Here is an 18,149-nt window from a genome sequence, read left to right on the forward strand (position 1 = left end):
CTAAGCTGCCACTCTGCGAGTTAGTAGGACCCTGGAGCATAGCATAACCAAGACAGAACCTCATAGGCACGCCGAATCCGGCATCGAACCCATCAGTATGCCTTACGGCCCTGCTCTTACCCTCGCTCTGAACCAATCTGGAGAGGGAGCTGCCCGGTTTAGCCAGATAATATGTCACATCACCCGTGCTCCTTAATTCTTTCAGTCTTCTGAATGATAGCCTATGTTCGTTTTTTTTTTTTAGTTACTGGCTGGAGGGAATAGTTATATAAAAGGCTCTTCTCTCAACCGTCTTTAGAAATCCTACGGCAAGAACAACTTTCCTGCAGGATCAGAGAAAGACAAATTTCACTTCTACTGAATCTTTCTTATCCATCTTCATTATGCAGTCCATACATATGAGGGCCTTGATGGCCCTAGTGCCACTGCTCGGTACTGTTAACGCTTTGCCCCAGGCTACTAGTACTTCTGCCACCACAACAATCTCCTCCGGGGCCGCGGTGACTGCAACTGGTAACCCCTTTGAGGGACACCAGCTTTACGTCAACCCGTACTATAGCTCTGAAGTGATGAGTTTAGTTGTACCATCCATGACCGGGTCCCTAGCAGAGCAGGCAACCCATGCTGCAGAGGTCCCATCATTCTTGTGGCTGTAATGCGTTTCCTCTTAACTTTTGTTAGCCTTAGATTATAGAGACTAAGAGCTGATTTTTTTTTTTTTTTTTTTTAACTAGGGACACTGCGGACAAGGTCCCCAAGATGGGCGAGTTCCTGGCAGATATCAAAAAAAAGAATGACGCAGGAGCCTCCCCTCCAGTTGCTGGTATCTTTGTCGTTTATGATCTTCCTGACCGTGATTGCGCCGCACTAGCTAGTAACGGAGAGTACTCCATCGCCGATGGTGGTGTTGAAAAGTACAAGGCGTATATCGATTCCATTCGCGAGCTTGTTGTGCAGTATTCCGACACCAAGATTATTCTGATTATCGGTGAAATTCCTGCAAAATTGGTCATCATCTATGAATCAAGGGCTGAACGCTAATACACTGCAGAACCCGACAGCTTGGCCAATCTGGTTACCAACCTGGCCGTGTCCAAGTGCGCCAATGCCCACGATGCCTACCTCGAGTGCACCAACTACGCTATTACTCGGCTTGATTTACCCAACGTCTCCCAGTATCTCGATGCTGGTATGTAAAAACTATTAATGGGTTCTTATTACCTTGAGCCGGATTTTTAACTCTGTAAGGTCATGCTGGTTGGCTTGGATGGCCGGCCAATATCGGTCCCGCAGCCAAGCTCTATGCCGGCGTATATACGAATGCATCTTCTCCTGGATCAGTCCGTGGCCTCGCGACCAACGTTGCCAACTATAACGCTTTCAGCATCGGCACCTGCCCCTCTTACACCTCAGGGAATAACGTCTGTGACGAGAAGAGCTACATCAACAACTTCGCTCCTGAACTATCTGCCGCTGGTTTCAACGCCCACTTTATCGTCGATACCGGTGAGTCCAGAACTATGGAATACCTATTACTGAAGTTTGCGAGCTGATATGCAACCGCCAGGTCGAAACGGAAAGCAGCCCACTGGCCAGAACCAATGGGGTGACTGGTGCAACGCCAAGGGAACGGGCTTCGGTGCCCGTCCAAGTACTGATACCGGTGACAATTTGGTCGACGCATTTGTCTGGGTCAAGCCTGGTGGTGAGAGTGATGGCACCTCTGACAATTCTGCAAAGCGCTATGATGCCCACTGTGGCCTTGCTTCTGCTCTTCAGCCCGCTCCTGAAGCTGGCACCTGGTTCCAGGTAAGTTTATCCCAAACACAGGTTGGTTTCAGGGATGTATGTCCTAATTTTTTCATCTGCAGGCCTACTTCGAGCAGCTGGTTGCCAACGCCAACCCTCCTCTTGGTAGCTAAGGGGTTGTTTCTCGTTTCTCTTTTGCTTAGGTCACATCTCTTGCATAACATTCAAGGAGTTCAGTGATTGTTTCAGAAGATGTGTAAATAACAGATTTTCTTCCGTAAATGTGATTTTGCTGAATGAAAACAGCATCAGCACCAATGAATTGAACAGTGTTTTACCATGAATATGAAATAGTTATAGTGTAAACTATAGAAAACTTCAAGAGTTCAAGATATAAAGTGCATGGATGAAGAAAGCAGGCGGTGAAAAAAGCCCAGCTATTTTTCACCGCCAACTACGGCAAGCTAATACCGCCATTCCGCAACAATAAATTTTTCGATTTTTTTGCGGGCAGAATTCCTAATTAGGACTAGTCTTGAACTATATAATATTATTATATAATATTATATTACTATATTAAGGTAATCTTACTACTCTACCTCTATTTAGGGGTATCACATGTTATTACATAACCCTGTATCATAGTTAATCCGCTCCGTGGAGATCCTTGGTTGCATCACATCAGCAGTATAATATATTTTATCTAGCATGGATAAACTAATTACCCGTAAGTCATATAGGAGGTAAGAATTTTAATTTTAAAATCTAAATACTCTGGGTTCGACCCCTATCTATATTAAAATTACTTGGGATATCTTAAAAGGTCGATTAGGAGGTCGATTCAGAGGTTGATTAGGAGGTCAATTAGGAGGTCGATTCAGAGGTTGATTAGGAGGTCAATTAGGAGGTCGATTAGAAGGTCAACTAGAAGGTCAAGTCAACTAGAAGGTCGACTAGGAGGTCAAGTCAACTAGAAGGTCGATTAGGAGGTCGATTAGGAGGTCGATTCGGAGGTCGATTCGGAGGTCAATTCGGAGGTTAATTAGGAGGTTGATTAGAAGGTCAACTAGAAGGTCAACTAGAAGGTCAAGTCAACTAGAAGGTTAAGTCAACTAGAAGGTCAAGTCAACTAGAAGGTTGACTAGGAGGTTGACTAGGAGGTCGATTCAGAGGTTGATTAGGAGGTCGACTAGAAGGTCAAGTCAACTAGAAGGTCGATTCGGAGGTTGATTAGGAGGTCAACTAGGAGGTCGACTAGAAGGTCGATTCGGAGGTAGGTTGAAAGTACGGAGTATGACTAGAGAACTCACTAGGTCATAGTTAATTATATAATATAATATAGTAATATATCTTGTACAACATCAAATATATGAATCTAGCAGGCGGTTGTTGTAGCGGTCAAAGGTCTTAGTGAGAATTTTGATTGTTGCGGAGTGGCGGTATTAGCTTGCCGTACCGCCAACCCCGCGCTAAACCTGAACAAGGTGATCCACCGATAACAGCCACCAGAAGAATGGCGAAGACACACAACTAACAGCTTCCAACTTGGAGTCTCTAGATTTCTCCATCTTCTGTGCAATCCCCCCCTTCATATTTGTGTTTCGATTGCCACCAGTGGATGCTCTGAGGAAGATTATTCCTGCTGTACAGTTCTGGGGGCTACCTTCTACGCTTGGGTCATTTTGCCCGGTCTTCTCAGTAACTGCTACAGGCAAAGCGAAGAAATAATCTTACCTCCAGATATATTCCTGTTGTCCTATTCAACGAGCCAAAATGATGGAGGATTTTAATAGCGAGACTGATAGCGATTACACCAGCTACTGGAGAGATTGGGTAAGTGGTATCTGTTCACCTTCCCCTCGTGAATCTTCTTTTGTGGGACGCTCGTCGTGAATGGAAGGAAGCCGCTACGCGGTACAAGGATCCAAGCTGGAAACGTTGCGGTGGGCAGAATGGGGGTTACTTAGGGATCGCGGTTGAGAAAGTTACTTGCCTGCTTTTGTCTCGAGGAACTTTCTCTCCCAGCGTGTACCAAACTCTCGTCTCTTCGCAGTCCATCCAGGAGTCAATTCATTGGCCTTTCAAAGCGATGAGAAATGGAATCTCCCGACTTAACCTCTGCCTTTGAATCGTTCTCTGATTTTGGCCCTTCTGTATCCTCCATCTGGTCAGAGTCGGGCGTTTATTCCCGGTCTGCCTGGGATTCGCTGTCCGACCCTGGCCCTTCTGGGCGTGCCCTCCGGAACAGATATCCTTATTTCATTTCCCTCCCACAACTTCCGAAAGCGAAGCCTAACTTTCGTGCACAGTTCATCTCGTCTCGTGGGAATGAGTATTTCTGTGAGATTGATGAAGAATACTTGACCGATCGCTTCAATCTTACCGGCTTGAACACCGAGGTTCCCTATTATCAGTATGCTTTGGATCTGGTGACAGACGTCTTCGATCTCGATGCGGATGATGAACTTCGCGAACAAATTGAGAAATCAGCACGCCACCTGTATGGCTTGGTTCATGCTCGGTACATCGTCACAACGCGCGGTCTAGCTAAAATGGTACGTGGTGGTTGTGCAGAGTCGGAAAGGGAGAGTTGCTGACAGCTTCGGTATGCAGGTCGAGAAATATAAGAAAGGCGATTTCGGGAAATGCCCCCGTGTCATGTGTGATGCCAATACCCTCCTCCCGATGGGCCAGCACGATATCGCCAACATGAGTACCGTCCGCTTGTACTGCTCCAAGTGCGAGGATATCTACAACCCCAAATCTTCACGACATGCTTCGATCGACGGAGCGTATTTCGGTTCCTCCTTCCCCAGCATGCTTTTCCAGGTCTACCCTGCTCTTCTTCCCGAAAAAAGCACCCGTCGCTATGAGCCACGCATCTACGGTTTCCGTGTCCATGCCAGTGCCGCACTTGCCCGCTGGCAGGATCGTTATCGCGAAGAGACTCGCACCCGTCTTCGTGATGTTGGGGTAGAAGTTCGATACATCGAGGATAGCGAAGATGAGGAATTGGAAGATGAAGAAGATGAACCAGGCACTGAGTCGAAGGAAGTTAGGGCTTCAGGCGATGCTGCTTCCGGTCGTATGGACCTTGGTAACTAAGTTATACATGGGCTCTTTATTCTCGTGCTCATGTCGGTTTTCTCCATGTTATGAGATCCACGTTCTACAGACTGAACAGCTAATTGTCAGACCTGTTTTTTTCTTTCTTTTCTCTTTTTTTTTTTTCACCCTCTCTCTTCTTTCGTTTTCTTTAGTGGCTGGCTTTTGCAACATCAGGCGTATGGTTTCGCATTTTCTGTGTGATTATGATAATGAATTGTGGAGGAGTTGAAGTTCTGAAAAATGGCAGGTCTGTTTTCTATTCTTCTAATGTGTACTAGTTTCATATCCTCTGCCTTCTAGACGTGAAACGTAACTCATAAATGCATACATATATCCTGCAACTATCCTGCATCCATAATTTCACAGAATAGCCACCGCTCAAACCCCTCCTCATTCAGGTCAGAGCCGTCAAAGTATACCCATCTCCTCTAACTTTTCAAACGTGAAAGCTATTGCCCTTGCAAGCTCCTCTCCCTTCTCCCAAGCTTCATCATGCTCCCCTTCTACAGAAAGATACTGTACCTGTCTCTCCCCATTTACAGACCCAGAGGGACTCCGACTCCGACTCCGCCACGTACCTAGCGCATCTCTCATTGCATCTCTTTGTTCGGGGTCAACCAGGCCATCTCCAGCCGAGTGCGTCAACACCACTAACCTCCCACAATGCCATGCGCCCTCGACACCCTCCGCGCCCTTTACAACAGCCGGGGAGACAAAGTCCCAGACGCTCTCGTCCGGCCCGAACGCCCCCTCAATAAACTCCTGGTACGCGTATACATCTCGATGAGAATCCCGGAGCAGTCTCAGATCATAGATCCCCGCCATTCCAAGAATAGCCGTGGGAGAGGGGTGGTGGTGGTGGTGGTCCACGAACACATCCTCCTCCTCCTCCTCCTCCTCCTCCTCCGTATGAAACCGGCCCATCACGGATTGAAACGCAAGCGTTGCGCCGCAGCTGTGTCCGACGAGAATGTACCTCTCTCCGATATCATACTTCTCGTCCAGGAATCGCAGGGCGGCGTGGATATCCTGGATATGGTCTGGGTGGGTGGCGGCGCGGAGATCGGTGCGGGGAGTGGTTGATGCGGTTTGTGGGTGGTTTGGATGGCGGCTTAGGCGGTAGGAGATTGAGGCGAGGCCGGCGATGGGTAATGCTTTCGAGGGGTTTCTGGGGGAGGAGGGGGAGAGGATTGTAGCGGCGGCGGGCTGGAGGTATCCGAGGGCGGTTTGGGTTGGGTCGCGCCATGCACCGCCGTGGATGAGACTGTGGGGTTTATTTGTTAGTTGTTGGTTTGGGGCTGGCTGGTTATGGTGAGGGAAGATTGATTGAGTAGGGTAGTTAGGAGGATGGTATGGGTTTTTTTTGGGGGGGGGGGGGAAGGGAAGTACATCACCCAGTAGCTGCCATTGGGGATTGGGGTAGTAGGGTTCTTTGCGACTGTTACGGTTTGGAGCGCATGGATCTCGCCGTAAGCGAAGGTTTCAAGGAGCATTTGCGGGTAGGGTCTATGGGTTGGATTTAAAGGTTGGATTAGTGAGAGAGGAAGAAGTTATGAGTAGAGAGAGACTGCTATTGTATGAAGATGGATTTCTGAGAGGGGTAGTTTCTTTCGGCGATGATCTAGACAAGCGGAGGAGAAATGTAGGGGCAATCAAGCGCACTACTTTTCTACCAATAACGAGCAGGAAAAGACAAATACACCCACTCGAGTGTAATTCTAGCTGGGAACAGATAAAGAATCTCATTCCATCATCAACAACTCTGTATAGAAGTTGAAAGCGATCTTGGAGGATTTCCAAAAGAGGAAATCTCGTATGTGTCTTGGCGCGCTAGCCGCTTTCGGACTTGGCGGTGGGAAAATGTTTGATTCCATCCACACAAACCGTCGCCGAGTTGTCAACTATCATTGTCGCTGTCAGTCTCTCGCATTCCCCGGGTTGCAGCATCCAATATGGCGGAGTAAGTCTTTCATGATCTGTCTGGTTTTATTCTCTAAGTTCTCCGCTAATGTTCTGACCAGGAAAGAAGTCCCCCTCACGGCCGTCAAGGTCGAGGCCTTGGTACGAAAACTCCCTCCAGAAACTTCCCCTCCCGTCTGATATAATTTTTCAAGGTCGACAATGAGTGACGGTGATACTGATAAAAATGCAAAAAAAAAAAAATAGGTCGTTATGAAGATCATTAAGCACTGTTCTCAAGCATTCCCCACGACTGCGACTGGTTCGATCGTTGGTATGGATGTGGGCGGTACCCTCGAAATCACCAACTCCTTCCCTTTCCCCGTTGTCGAGATGCCCGCGGAGTCGCACTTTGACAATGCTGCGCCTAACCCGGCTGCCGCTGCCCCCCGTGCGAAGGCGAACTCCGTTTACCAGGCGGAGATGATTCGTATGCTCCGGGAAGTCAACGTCGATGCGAACAACGTCGGTTGGTACACAAGCGCGAACATGGGCAATTTTGTCAACATGAACGTGATCGAGAACCAGTTCTTCTACCAGAAAGAGATGAACGAGAGGACAGTTGCGCTCGTTCACGATGTTAACCGTAGCTCCCAGGGCAGCTTGAGCCTGAGGGCGTTCCGTCTGTCTCCTAAGTTCATGGCTGCTTTCAAGGACAACAAGTTCACCTCTGAAGAGTATGTTTCTGGACAACCTGACTTTGGACTTGATAACGTTGGGTTCATTTAAACAAAAAAAACTCTTACTGACAAATGTTGCAGGCTCCAAAAGTCCAACTTGAGATACCAGGATATCTTGGTTGAGCTCCCAGTTGAAATCCACAACTCTCACCTGATCACCTCCTTCGTCCACCAACTTCAGAACCCCGCCCAGTCGGCTTCTTCTGACCTCCCTGCCTCTCTTGCCGCCCTGGAGTCTGCCCCATTCACCAAGCAGCCCATCCTGGCTCCCAACTTCGATAACCTCTCCCTCAGCATCGACCCCTTCCTTGAGAAGAACTGCGATCTCCTCCTTGACAGCATTGAGACTCACCACACCGAGACCAGCAACTTCCAGTACTACCAGCGTTCGCTCGCCCGAGAGCAGGCCAAGATCACGGCCTGGCAGGCTAAGCGCAAGGCTGAGAACGCCAGCCGCGCAACCCTCAAGCAGCCTCTCCTCCCCGAGGATGAGTGGCAACGGCTGTTCAAGCTCCCTCAGGAGCCCAGCCGTCTGGACAGCATGCTCAACAGCCGACAGGTGGAGCAGTACAACCGCCAGATCGACAGCTTTGTGTCATCCACAACGGGCAAGATGTTCGCAGTCAAGGGCAACCTGCTGCCCGGAGAGACGGCTAAATGAAGGGGTGGCTTGAGGCAAGTTGATGTTTCGTATATCAAAACCTCTGGGGGATTTGGGAATTTCATGCATGCATGACCTTACGGCGTAAGGAGGCCAAAATTCTTGTATCTGACTGTTAATATGTCTCCTGTGTGTGTGTTGATTCCAGTGACGAATAGAGTTACGGGATATATGACTAGAGATGTTGAATGGCTTATTTATCTGTTCCATGACGCTCAGCTTCTGCAGTCTTCGATCTCATCTCATTGCGCTCTCAGTTCGTAGCCCTAATCGCGCTTTAGGGCCAAGTCCAGCACGTGAATTGTATGACTTAGTTACTTCATCGACGATTAACTATTAACTAATCACTGATTAGATAAGATGATCAGATAGATCGAAATGCAAGACCAATTCATGGTTCTTCAATTGTCCTAAACCCATCTTAAAATGCCAGATATCATAGCTATAAACCATATCACGACTCAGCTTTGGAGGAGAGAAAGCCAATGGAATGGAATACCTAACTAACTATAGAAAACACACTTACTAACGTGGATATCTCCTCTAACTAACTACTAGTTACCCACCTAGCATAACTAACGAGCAGTGCGTGCATCATCACTAAGAACAGAACAGAACACACTCTTCAATTCATCATTAGCAAAGCCTCCTCCTAGTTGGTATTCAATATCATTCCACCCTACGGGCACACTTAGGACATGATTGAAGTTAGGAGGATGCAGACGATGCTTGTCACTACTTGAGTATCAGTTGTAAGTAGTATGAATGATGGTAGTACTCCGTAGTGGTGTGGATAAGTTGTAAGTGAGGCAGGCCACTGTCTAGTTCAATTGTATAGTGTGCTTTCCAAGACTGTTTATTATGTATGTATTTAATTGTATCCCACCGGGACTCCGTGCAGATAAATATCAGGTTGCTATTATGGTAGATTGGAGTTTATCATAGGTTAATTTTACATTGCATCAGATCAGGTATTAGCATTCGCTTGAAGCAGCAAGGCAGGGCAAGGCGCCAGCCCAGCTTAACCAAAAAACAAAAAAAAAAAACAAAAAAACATCACCAATCTGTCCAAGAAAGCCCAAACATAGTATTCGTAATTCAACAAAATCGCCATAAAACTATCATTTCATCATATCATTATCGTCATCAGTGGTCTGCGTGAAAGGAAAGTGTGAAATTGATGCTGCTCAAAAGGTGGTGAGCTTCTTGAGCCAGCTGGGACGCTTTGCGTTGGCGTAAGCCGGTGGTGGTGGCTCAGGAGCATACCGACCGTCGTATCTTGGTCCACGTTCTCGCTCGTAGTCACCACTACCAGAGCTCGTTTTGGCACCACGCTCCGCTCTTCGCGCTTCGCGTCTCCTCTCACGAATTTCCTCGATCTCTCTGTCGTCAAGCCCGGGGTATTTGCTCCGGCGTCGGGCTTGTCGACGGAGCTGGCGTCGAGCCTCCTCATCCGACGACATTGAGTGGCCGTTGAGTGGCTCGCCAGCACCAGGGGGCATGTCCAAGACAGTCGGAACGATTTGTGGTGCCTCAGGCGGTTCATCTACCTGTCTATCGATCCAAGACGAGGTCTTGTCCTTGCGTGCTCCGAGAGGCATTGGCGTAGGTCTTGTGTTGTCCCGAGCTCTGGACCTTCGCCGTCTGGATCTGTTGCCATCTTCTCCGGATCGACGTGCTCGGTCGCCATCGTAGCCGTTCATGTAGAATTCTCTGGCGGTTCTGTCGTCAATTCGGGGCTGATGGCGTCTCTGTCGTTGTGCGTTTTCATACATCTCTGCCTCCTGCTGTCTCTTTCGCTCACGGCGCTCAGCGGCTTTAGCTTCCGCTCGAACTTCTGCCTCTCTCGCTTCTTGTTCTTCCCTTGCACGGCGCTCTTCGCGGGCGGCCCTCCGTGCTCTCTTCTCCTCCTGGCGCCTAGCCTCTCGCTCTTCTTCCTCTCGAAGTTGCCTTTCATACTGCTCGCGCTCACGAGCCTGCTCCTCCCTCCGTCGAGATCGCCTCTCTTCCGCGGCTCGGAGCTCAGTCTCGCGCAGCTCATCAGCAGCGGCTTGGGCAGCCTGTCGCGAAGCACGACGTGCTCGACGTGCCGCTCTTTTAGCCTCCACATCTTCTGCTTCGGTGTCTGGGAATGCCCCGGCCATGGCAGCTTCGGGGGGGATTCCGTCACCATCAGTATCGGGTCGTACAGATCGTCGTCTACGTTCGTCTCGTTTAAGATGTCGCGATTCATCTCTGTCCGTTTCTGTCGGATATCTGCCATCGTCGTCACGGCGTGGCCGCGATTTTCGGCGTTCTGGAGGTTCAGGCCTCGTTGATCTCCGCAAAGATCCGATCAATCCCATGAAGCCACTAGGCTCAGGTCGCTTTGGAGTAGTATTTGATCGCTTCATACGTCGTTCTCTTGATGGAGCTTCTACAAAGGCCATGTCATCGGGACCGGAAGCCACATCTGGAGCTTGATTGGGAGGCTCCCTCTCAACCATGACTTCACCTCCATTAAGTTCTCCTGCGTTTGATCTCGACTATCGTGAGGATGAGGTTAGTATAACTATCGCGGTTACCCCAGATTGATGTCTTACCCTTCTAGATCCCCGTCCGGAATGTTTTGAATATCTCGAGCCATCTTTGGAGGGGTTTTCAATATCATCTCTGTTGACAACCACGAGGTCATCATCGTCAACAATGTACGGATCGCGAGCACCTGTGGAAACCGAGTTAGGATGACAACCAACGATGATTCTATCACGGTAAAACTCACGTGATTTCCTCCGCTCTCCATGAGTTCTGTCCCTTTTAGATCCCGAGGCATTGACACCCATCATCTTAGCCGCCTTGTCAGGAAGATCTCTGTCTTCTGGAGGAGGAGATGGAAATCCAGTTTCATTCATATCTACTGGTCGATGCCTCGATGATCGTCTCGAAGGGTGGGCTCCAGACTTTCGACTTGAGCTCATGCGAGAAGGTTGAGGAGGCGCTCCAAAGATGAAGTTTGAGAAGGTCATCCCACGGCTGGATCTAGACTCTCGCTGCCTGCCCTTATCGGATGTGGATGACCTTTCAGCCTCGTTTTCTGATTCTCTTACCTTAGCCTGCTTAGTCGATCTTGATCTTGCCAATGCAGGGGAGGCTTCATTCCTGCTCGACCGGACTTCCCGAGTCGTTGGCTTCCTAGGAGGCGTGGCACCCCAGAAGCCCCAAGGAGCAGCTACTGGCGTGCGCTCCGAACGAGAGCGCTCCTTTTTCGCAGGTCGTTCCTCTGGGGGAGGCGTCGGTAGACTATCAGGGTTTACTTCTAGCGCACCAGTAGCCATAACGTCATCAGCAGTGATAGGATCCTGTGGTGGTATGGCCTTCTTCGAGCTCGAGCTTTTCTTGCTCTTCTTAGCCATCTTCTCAGGCTTAGGAGCAGGAGGTTGTTCGTCCTCTAAATCTATAGCCCTCTCTGCATTTGCTGCAGACTCATACTCCTGGATTATTTCCGGTTCAGGCAAAGGCTCAGGTTCAACCTCTTTTGCTTTCTTCTTCTTCTCTGTCTTTGTGAGAATGACTGGCTCTGGATCGGGTTCGGGGACAGGTTCGGGCTCGACTTTTTTTGATTTCTTTTTCTTCTGAGTCTTTGTTAGAATACCTTGTTCCGGCTCAGGTTCTGGTATAATTTCCTGCTCGGGCTCGGGCTCGGGCTCCAGCACAGGTTCAGGTTCCGGCTCCTTTGCTTTCTTTTTCTTCTTCTTCTCAGTCTTGGAGAGAATGACTGGCTCTGGCTCCGGCTCCGGTTCGCGCACGGGTTCCGGTAGTGGTTCAGGTTCAGGCTCGGGTTCAATAAGTTTCCCTTTCTTCTTCTCCTTCTTCTTCTCCTTCTTAGATAGTATGGGTTCAGCCTTGGCCTTCTTGGGTGGTTCTGGTTGTGGTTCTGGTTCCGGTTCCGGTACGGGCTTGGGCTCAGGGACAACCTCTACTGGTGGAAAATCATCGATTTCATCATCAAAAGCGTCAGGGAAACTCCCTGGAACAGAGTCTCGAGATGCTTTGGTTTTTGTTGGCTCCGGGTTGATATCCACTGGATCCACCTGCGGGGGCTCCACAGGCTCTGGGGGCGGGGGAGGAACTTCTTTTAGCTTCGCTTTTTCGAGCGCAGCCTTTTCTTTCAACTTTTCTTTCTTTGCCTTTTCAAGGGCACTGATGCGCTCCGCTACTGAGAGCTTAGTTGATGGTTTGATCTTGGAGGAGGCAGCAGCCGTCTTCGTTGTCACCACGGCTGGCGCGGCTGGTGGTTCGGGTGCCTCAGGTACGATAGGCGCGATAGGCGCGGGCTCCTCCTTAGCCACATCACCAACATCGATTAATAGGTCAGCTTCGCCTGCCTCTTCTACAGGCTCGATTGATCTGGGGTTTTCCTCTGACTTCTTCTTTGTTGGCTTTGGTTTACCCATTGTAGCCTCGCCTATACTAGCCCAAAATCCTTTAGCAGCCTTCACAATCGTCTCTTCAACCGGTACTTTTTTCGGCTTTGAGGGCATACTGTCAAGGTCGTCCCATATCGGGTCTTCGGGGATATTCTCGAACTCCCTGGTGTATTCTCTTTCAAGGCCCCAAGATGGGGGGGTAGGCGCAGGCGGGGGCGGCTCCTCTGAGATGCGGTTCTTCTTAGACTTTTTCTTGTCCTTCGAAGAACCCCAGATTCCCCAGCTACCCTCAATTGGGTCATCTGCAGGGACATCATGGCTTATCTCAACCAGCTGGTTGTTCTCGTTAGGAACAGGCTCTGGATCTGGGACTGGAGGATCCTCGTGGACCGGCTCGGGGGCAGCTTCTGGCTCAGGTTCCAGTGCTGTGTCCTGCTTGGGGGGGGATAAGTCAATATCTTTACCTGGGATCGGAAGCCCTTTCTTCAAGAGTGATCTCTCTCGCCTCTTTCGCTCCTTCGAGGATAGCTGAAGCCAGTTATCGTAGAGAGGATCGTCGGGAAAATCGGGTGTCCAGGGCTCCAATTCAGGTTCGGGTTCTGGTTCTGGTTCAACAACAGGTTCTAGCTCAGGCTCAGGTTCCTGTTTCGGCTCGGGCTCTGGAGGAGGTGTAGGCTGACGAGGTTCTGGAGCTGGCTCTGGAATTAGCGCGGCCTTGCCCTTCTTTTTCTTCTTTTTATCTGTAGCAGTGAACCCCCATCCCCAGCCGTCATCTTTCTTCTCCGCTTCCTCTTTAGCCTTGCGCTCCTCTTCTTCCTTTGCCTTGCGTTCCTCCTCCTCTATTCTCAATCGTTCCTCCTCCTCTATTCTCAATCGTTCCTCCTCTGCCTCTTGTCGTTTTCTCTCCTCTTCCTCCTCCTCCTCTTCTTGCCTTTTCCTCTCTTCTTCTTCCTCTTGCTTCTTTCTCGCTTCCTCCTCCTGCTGCCTCTTCTTCTCCTCCTCTTCTCTCTTTTTCCGTTCCTCCTCCTCTTTCTTTTTTGCCTTTTTGTCCTTCTTCTTGGTTGTTGCACCACTAAACCAATCGTTTTCAATCGGGGCTGGCTCAGGGGCCTTGGGCGGCTCCGCTGGGAGTTCTTCAAATACAAGATCTTCCTGTTTCTTCTTCTTGTCCTTCTTCTTGGTTGGTTCATCCCAGCCCCAGTCGTTGTCATCATTTACCTCCGTAACCTTCTCCTCTTGAGGAGCGTCCCAAGCAACGTCTACCTGCTCGGAAATGGGGTCAGGTGCGGGTTCGTCAGCCTTGCCAACGTCCTTCTTTGCTTTCCGCTTCTCTTTCTTGGATAATCCAATGCCCCAGGCGTTGTCTACCGATGGCCCAGGTTCTTTGATGGGAGCTGGTTCGGGCTCGATGAGAAGTTCAGCCTCTTTGTTCTTCTTCTTCTTGTCCTTCTTGCTCACTGGAGCCATACCCCAGTCATCATCCTCGTCGTTTTTCGCTTCCGTAGCATCACCGTTAGTTGCTGGGTTATCGAAATTTCCGAAATCGAAACCGACGGATGTCTTGAGAGGATCATTTTTGCCGCCTGGCGACCACGGATTGTTGTCATCATTACCTTTCCCGTTACCTCCTGCGAGAGAGTCAACGCCCCATTTGTTGCCAGTTGCCCAATCTTTGCCCCAGCCTCCGAAACTAAAGCCGCTGTTCTTCGGAGGGTCAAGACCCAGGTCTAGCTGTGGAACACCGTCGCCCAAACTGACCTCCTGGAACGAACTGGCAGGAGGTTCAGCGTCAACCAGCTCCGCCTAGCGAGGGGTAAGCAGCGAATAGCGGTACAGGCGAGACAGCACATACCTTGCCCTTCTTTTTCTTCTTCTTTCCAAGGCCAACCCATGTATCGTCGCCATTTCCTTCAGCGTCATCAGCCCAGCTGAGACTGTTTTTGGCTGCTGTGGCTTCTTCTGCGGCCTTCCTTTCTTCCTCCTCCTTAGCTTTCCGCTCCTCTTCTTCCTTGGCCCTTTCCTCTTCTTCCTTGACTCGCTCCTCTTCTTCCTTGGCTCGTTGCTCTTCTTCTTCCCTCTTCAACTTTTCTTCCTCCTCTAACTTCTTTTTCTCTTCTTCTTCTTCTTCTTGCTTTTTCTTTTTCTTCTGTGCCTTTTTGGACAATGGTATGCCCCATGCATTCGAGTCCTCATCTCCACCGTCTCCATCCCCACCGCCATTACCGTCATCACCATTGCTTCCGCCGCCCCCCGCATCGCCCCCGCTATCTCCCGCGCCTTCATCAGGCTTATCCCCCCCGTTGTCCTGGGGTGGCGGTGGGTCGTTGGCGGGCGGCGGCGGTGCGGGGGGTTTCGCGGCATTTGACTTTTTCTTCTTTCCTTTGCACTCGCGTATACCGGTGGGTTTTTCAAAGTCAAACGCCTGGGGTGCAGATCTAGGTTTCGAGTCGCCTTCTAGGTGAATGCCCTGAGTCAGATCTTGCTTTTGAGCCAATGGCGCATTCTCGGAGTATTGGGGAGGCAGATCATTAACAGCATCATCGTATGGGGGAGGCACGATATTGTAGGATGGTGGCTCTGAAATGCGGAGATCAATTTCGAAACCTGACATTGCCTTTTGGAACGATCGCAAACGGCCTTGGATATCCTTAAATAGGAATTTTAATCAGCATGAAATTGCATCTGGTATCATGGAGAGATAAACATACATTTTCCGTAATGTTCCCGGCTCGCGCATTTAAAGTAATTGGTTGAGCTCCGCCGGACCCAGGGAACCGCAAACTGGTCTTCATTGCTTCACTGCATTCTTCTCTCCATCCCTTCTCTACGACCCGGCTCTGGACCCAGGAGGCAATGTCGCCCTCCAGCAAAGATTCACCGTACCAAGTGCGCGCAGCATCCATGACGAGCAGGAGGATGACCAGCGGACTCAATTATACCAAGCGCATAAGATCGGTTGATCAGCCGTAGGTGAGGCTGCGCGGTTTGTATTTAATTCGATCGGGCTTAACCTGGATGGCTCTGGAAACGAACCGCCTAACTAGATTCGGGGAGATAAGTTTAGGATGTTCGAATTCTGCAAATTCAAAGACAGGACAGACAAGGGGACGAAACCTCTTCGACTCTCGTGTTCGGAAATTTCAGGCACTCAATGTTGCTGGTAATCCAGAAACAACGTGAAACCCACGGCTTCAAACTCATCAATTGGGAGCTAAAATTTGTCGCGAGAGCGTGAATGAAAGGAGCATCTGGGCCCCGGACGAAAGACTCGGAGCGAAATGACGGTTATCGCAAAGATTTCAGCAGGGAGAAGTAGGGATAAGAAAAATGGTCATGAAGTTCATGACCTCAAGGGCGGTGGATGGGAATGAAGGAGGAACGAATGATGTTGCCGAAGATCGTGCGACAAGCCGACAGTAATTGGACGGTCTGATATGCGATAGACACAGCTAGGAATGTAAACTACAGGGAGTTTGGAACATCCCAGGATATTAGTGGATATGCGCGACAATCGAAGGACCTGAGAAAGCGGAAGGAAAACAAAAAAAATTTTTTCTGTAAACCCCCCTCCTTCTCTTTGTTCTTTTTCTCCATGCTTACCATAGGATCAGTGCAGTGCTACTAGATCGGCATGATGGAGGAATGTCAAGGTGACCTGATCTGATTGCCCGAGTATAAAACGGTGGCTGGGGCGGCGCGAGCCAACAAGATGAGAGGAGTAGTTAGAAAAGAAAGACGGCTAAGCGGGATAGGGATAGGCGCATCCAAAGTGACAGCGGTGATAGGAGCAAGATGTGAGTCAAGGATGGACAATAAGATGGCGATGAGGAGGGGACGAGTCAAAGAGAATCACGCAGGGACAAACCACTAACACGCCAGACTGGGGACGGGCTGTATCACAGGCACTCTTAGCCAGACTGAGGATTGGGCGGTGGAGGAAAAGATTCCTATCGATAAAGATTGCACCCCTCCTTGAACTCGATCTCTGGAAGGTACTTTTTTCCAAGTCAACTCGAGTTCTACAAGAGGGGGAAACAAGTGGGGGGGAAAGAAAGACGGGAGGAAATGGATGGCTGGTGCAAGATGGCCAGTCCACAGGAAAATCATGCAGGGAACTAAGTAATTGTCTGAATTCTATCCAGCGTGGACTCTCAAGAACTTGAAGCTATATGGATACTTTCTAATAGTACCTAATGCATTCCTCTTAGTAACTAGTTGAAATCGTACAATTCGCACTTCAATTCCCCCTCAAACCCGGATGGATCTCCTTGCATTGAGAGTTACATACTCCTACACTACATGACTCCGTACATGCAACCAAAATCAACGCCTACTGTCTTGATGATTCTCCGGCTCTTCTTCACCGCATCGAAGGCGAATCGTCCACAGGACCCTATGAGATGCGTTGGCGCGCAATGAACCTGTCACCCATTGGCTCCTCGCATTTTCCTCTCTACCTACTGCCTTCCTATTATTATTCTCCGGGCCCCAAAGAGGGAAACAGACCCAAAACCCGCTCCACTGCTAACATTATCATGGTCATTATTTAGATTATTTATCCTCCGTACGTACTGCGGAGTATTGTTTTCTTTGTCGCCAGACCCGACATGTTTATTCAGCCTGTGGATTCTCCTCCCGATGGACGGACGGACGGCTGTCTGCCTGCTGTCTGCAGGGAATGGGGTCCGTTACCACCACCCCCCACTCACTATCCACCATTTCGACGCAAGCCATTTCCTATAATCCAGCAAGCTGCACACATACACTGCTCACAAAGACATGCGACTTACTAATAGAGATTGTATCGGAACCCACACGGTACTATTCTGAACAAAGCCTCAATTCTAGATTCCTTCCGGGCCAATGTTTGCATACCTACCTACACTACGGAGTAACAATACAGGGTAAGCACGCAGCCGGCGGTCCTTCATGCCCAATATGGAGCCGTTGTCCGCGTGGATTGGACGGGAATTGTCTGACACCTTCAAGGTTTCCAAGGTACTGATTCGATTCCATTGGATTCGCCGAGTCCCCGAGGTTATGCTAGCAAAAGGCATGAGTTGTCATTATCCATAAGTCACCTACATACATACCTTTCCCTCCGCTTGAATTACCTGAAAGAACAATGCACCCATCATATTAATCTTGCATCTCTGATGTACGGAGCACAGCTTGATAGATCAGCTAGAATCAGGTATTCTGGTTCTTGGATTGCATTGATGAAACATCAGAGCCATACATACGTTACACTTGCACCGCATGGAGGGGATTTATTCATGCCTGCAGCAGGCATATCAATCAGCTGCCATGTTGAGGCATTTTCTTTTCTTTTTTTTTTTTGAGGCCGATTGATGTTTAATATGACATGTTGTATTCTTACTTATTCTGATCTAGCTGTCTACCTAATTGGCTAACTTGGGGCGATCAAACGGTAAACGAGGTTGGGTCTACCTCATAACTATAACTAACTATAGTTAACAGTAGGTCTAGTAAGTGCAACTCTATCCACATATACCTGTCTGACCAGCTACTAGCTAGTACATTAGATGATTTGAAGAGTCCAAGATCGCAAATTACCCTAGGGTT

General features: G+C 49.4%; 5 protein-coding genes across 5 annotated transcripts; 3 read left to right on the plus strand and 2 right to left on the minus strand.

Annotated features, from left to right (window-relative positions):
• Positions 1-410: 410 nt before the first annotated feature.
• Positions 411-2,063, plus strand: cbhC (putative cellobiohydrolase; the record flags this gene model as incomplete). Its single annotated transcript, XM_040895173.1, has 6 exons — positions 411-652; positions 735-988; positions 1,052-1,189; positions 1,249-1,506; positions 1,568-1,809; positions 1,872-2,063. 6 exons carry the CDS (start codon positions 411-413, stop codon positions 1,920-1,922), a joined length of 1,185 nt encoding a protein of 394 aa, XP_040753887.1. The 3' UTR covers positions 1,923-2,063.
• Positions 2,064-3,845: 1,782 nt separating this feature from the next.
• P175DRAFT_0529560 (casein kinase II subunit beta family protein) lies at positions 3,846-4,854 on the plus strand (the record flags this gene model as incomplete). The annotated part of the gene is made up of 2 exons (XM_040899699.1): positions 3,846-4,304; positions 4,363-4,854. 2 exons carry the CDS (start codon positions 3,846-3,848, stop codon positions 4,852-4,854), a joined length of 951 nt encoding a protein of 316 aa, XP_040753888.1.
• A 246-nt stretch (positions 4,855-5,100) lies between these two features.
• P175DRAFT_0453048 (arylformamidase) lies at positions 5,101-6,606 on the minus strand. The gene is made up of 2 exons (XM_040894536.1): positions 6,247-6,606; positions 5,101-6,121 (listed from the first exon to the last, which is right to left on the minus strand). The coding sequence occupies exons 1-2, from the start codon at positions 6,348-6,350 to the stop codon at positions 5,266-5,268; spliced, it is 960 nt and encodes a 319-aa protein (XP_040753889.1). The 5' UTR covers positions 6,351-6,606; the 3' UTR covers positions 5,101-5,265.
• A 203-nt stretch (positions 6,607-6,809) lies between these two features.
• On the plus strand, positions 6,810-8,157 carry P175DRAFT_0507340 (putative eukaryotic translation initiation factor 3 subunit EifCh; the record flags this gene model as incomplete). Its single annotated transcript, XM_040898262.1, has 4 exons — positions 6,810-6,817; positions 6,879-6,918; positions 7,024-7,493; positions 7,578-8,157. 4 exons carry the CDS (start codon positions 6,810-6,812, stop codon positions 8,155-8,157), a joined length of 1,098 nt encoding a protein of 365 aa, XP_040753890.1.
• Positions 8,158-9,344: 1,187 nt separating this feature from the next.
• On the minus strand, positions 9,345-15,466 carry P175DRAFT_0490961 (uncharacterized protein; the record flags this gene model as incomplete). The annotated part of the gene is made up of 5 exons (XM_040895815.1): positions 9,345-10,682; positions 10,740-10,861; positions 10,919-14,366; positions 14,416-15,210; positions 15,272-15,466. The coding sequence occupies 5 exons, from the start codon at positions 15,464-15,466 to the stop codon at positions 9,345-9,347; spliced, it is 5,898 nt and encodes a 1,965-aa protein (XP_040753891.1).
• Positions 15,467-18,149: the final 2,683 nt, after the last annotated feature.

This window comes from Aspergillus ochraceoroseus, assembly GCF_002846915.1.
Source record: "Aspergillus ochraceoroseus IBT 24754 chromosome Unknown P175scaffold_2, whole genome shotgun sequence".
Taxonomy (NCBI): domain Eukaryota; kingdom Fungi; phylum Ascomycota; class Eurotiomycetes; order Eurotiales; family Aspergillaceae; genus Aspergillus; species Aspergillus ochraceoroseus.

Bases quoted from the DNA above. Each gene is read 5' to 3' on its own strand.
- P175DRAFT_0453048 (XM_040894536.1), bottom strand. From the start codon at position 6,350: ATGCTCCTTGAAACCTTCGCTTACGGCGAGATCCATGCGCTCCAAACC. The intron at 6,122-6,246 runs GTACTTCCCTTC...TAAACCCCACAG, and splicing joins AATGGCAGCTACTGGGTGAT to TCTCATCCACGGCGGTGCAT.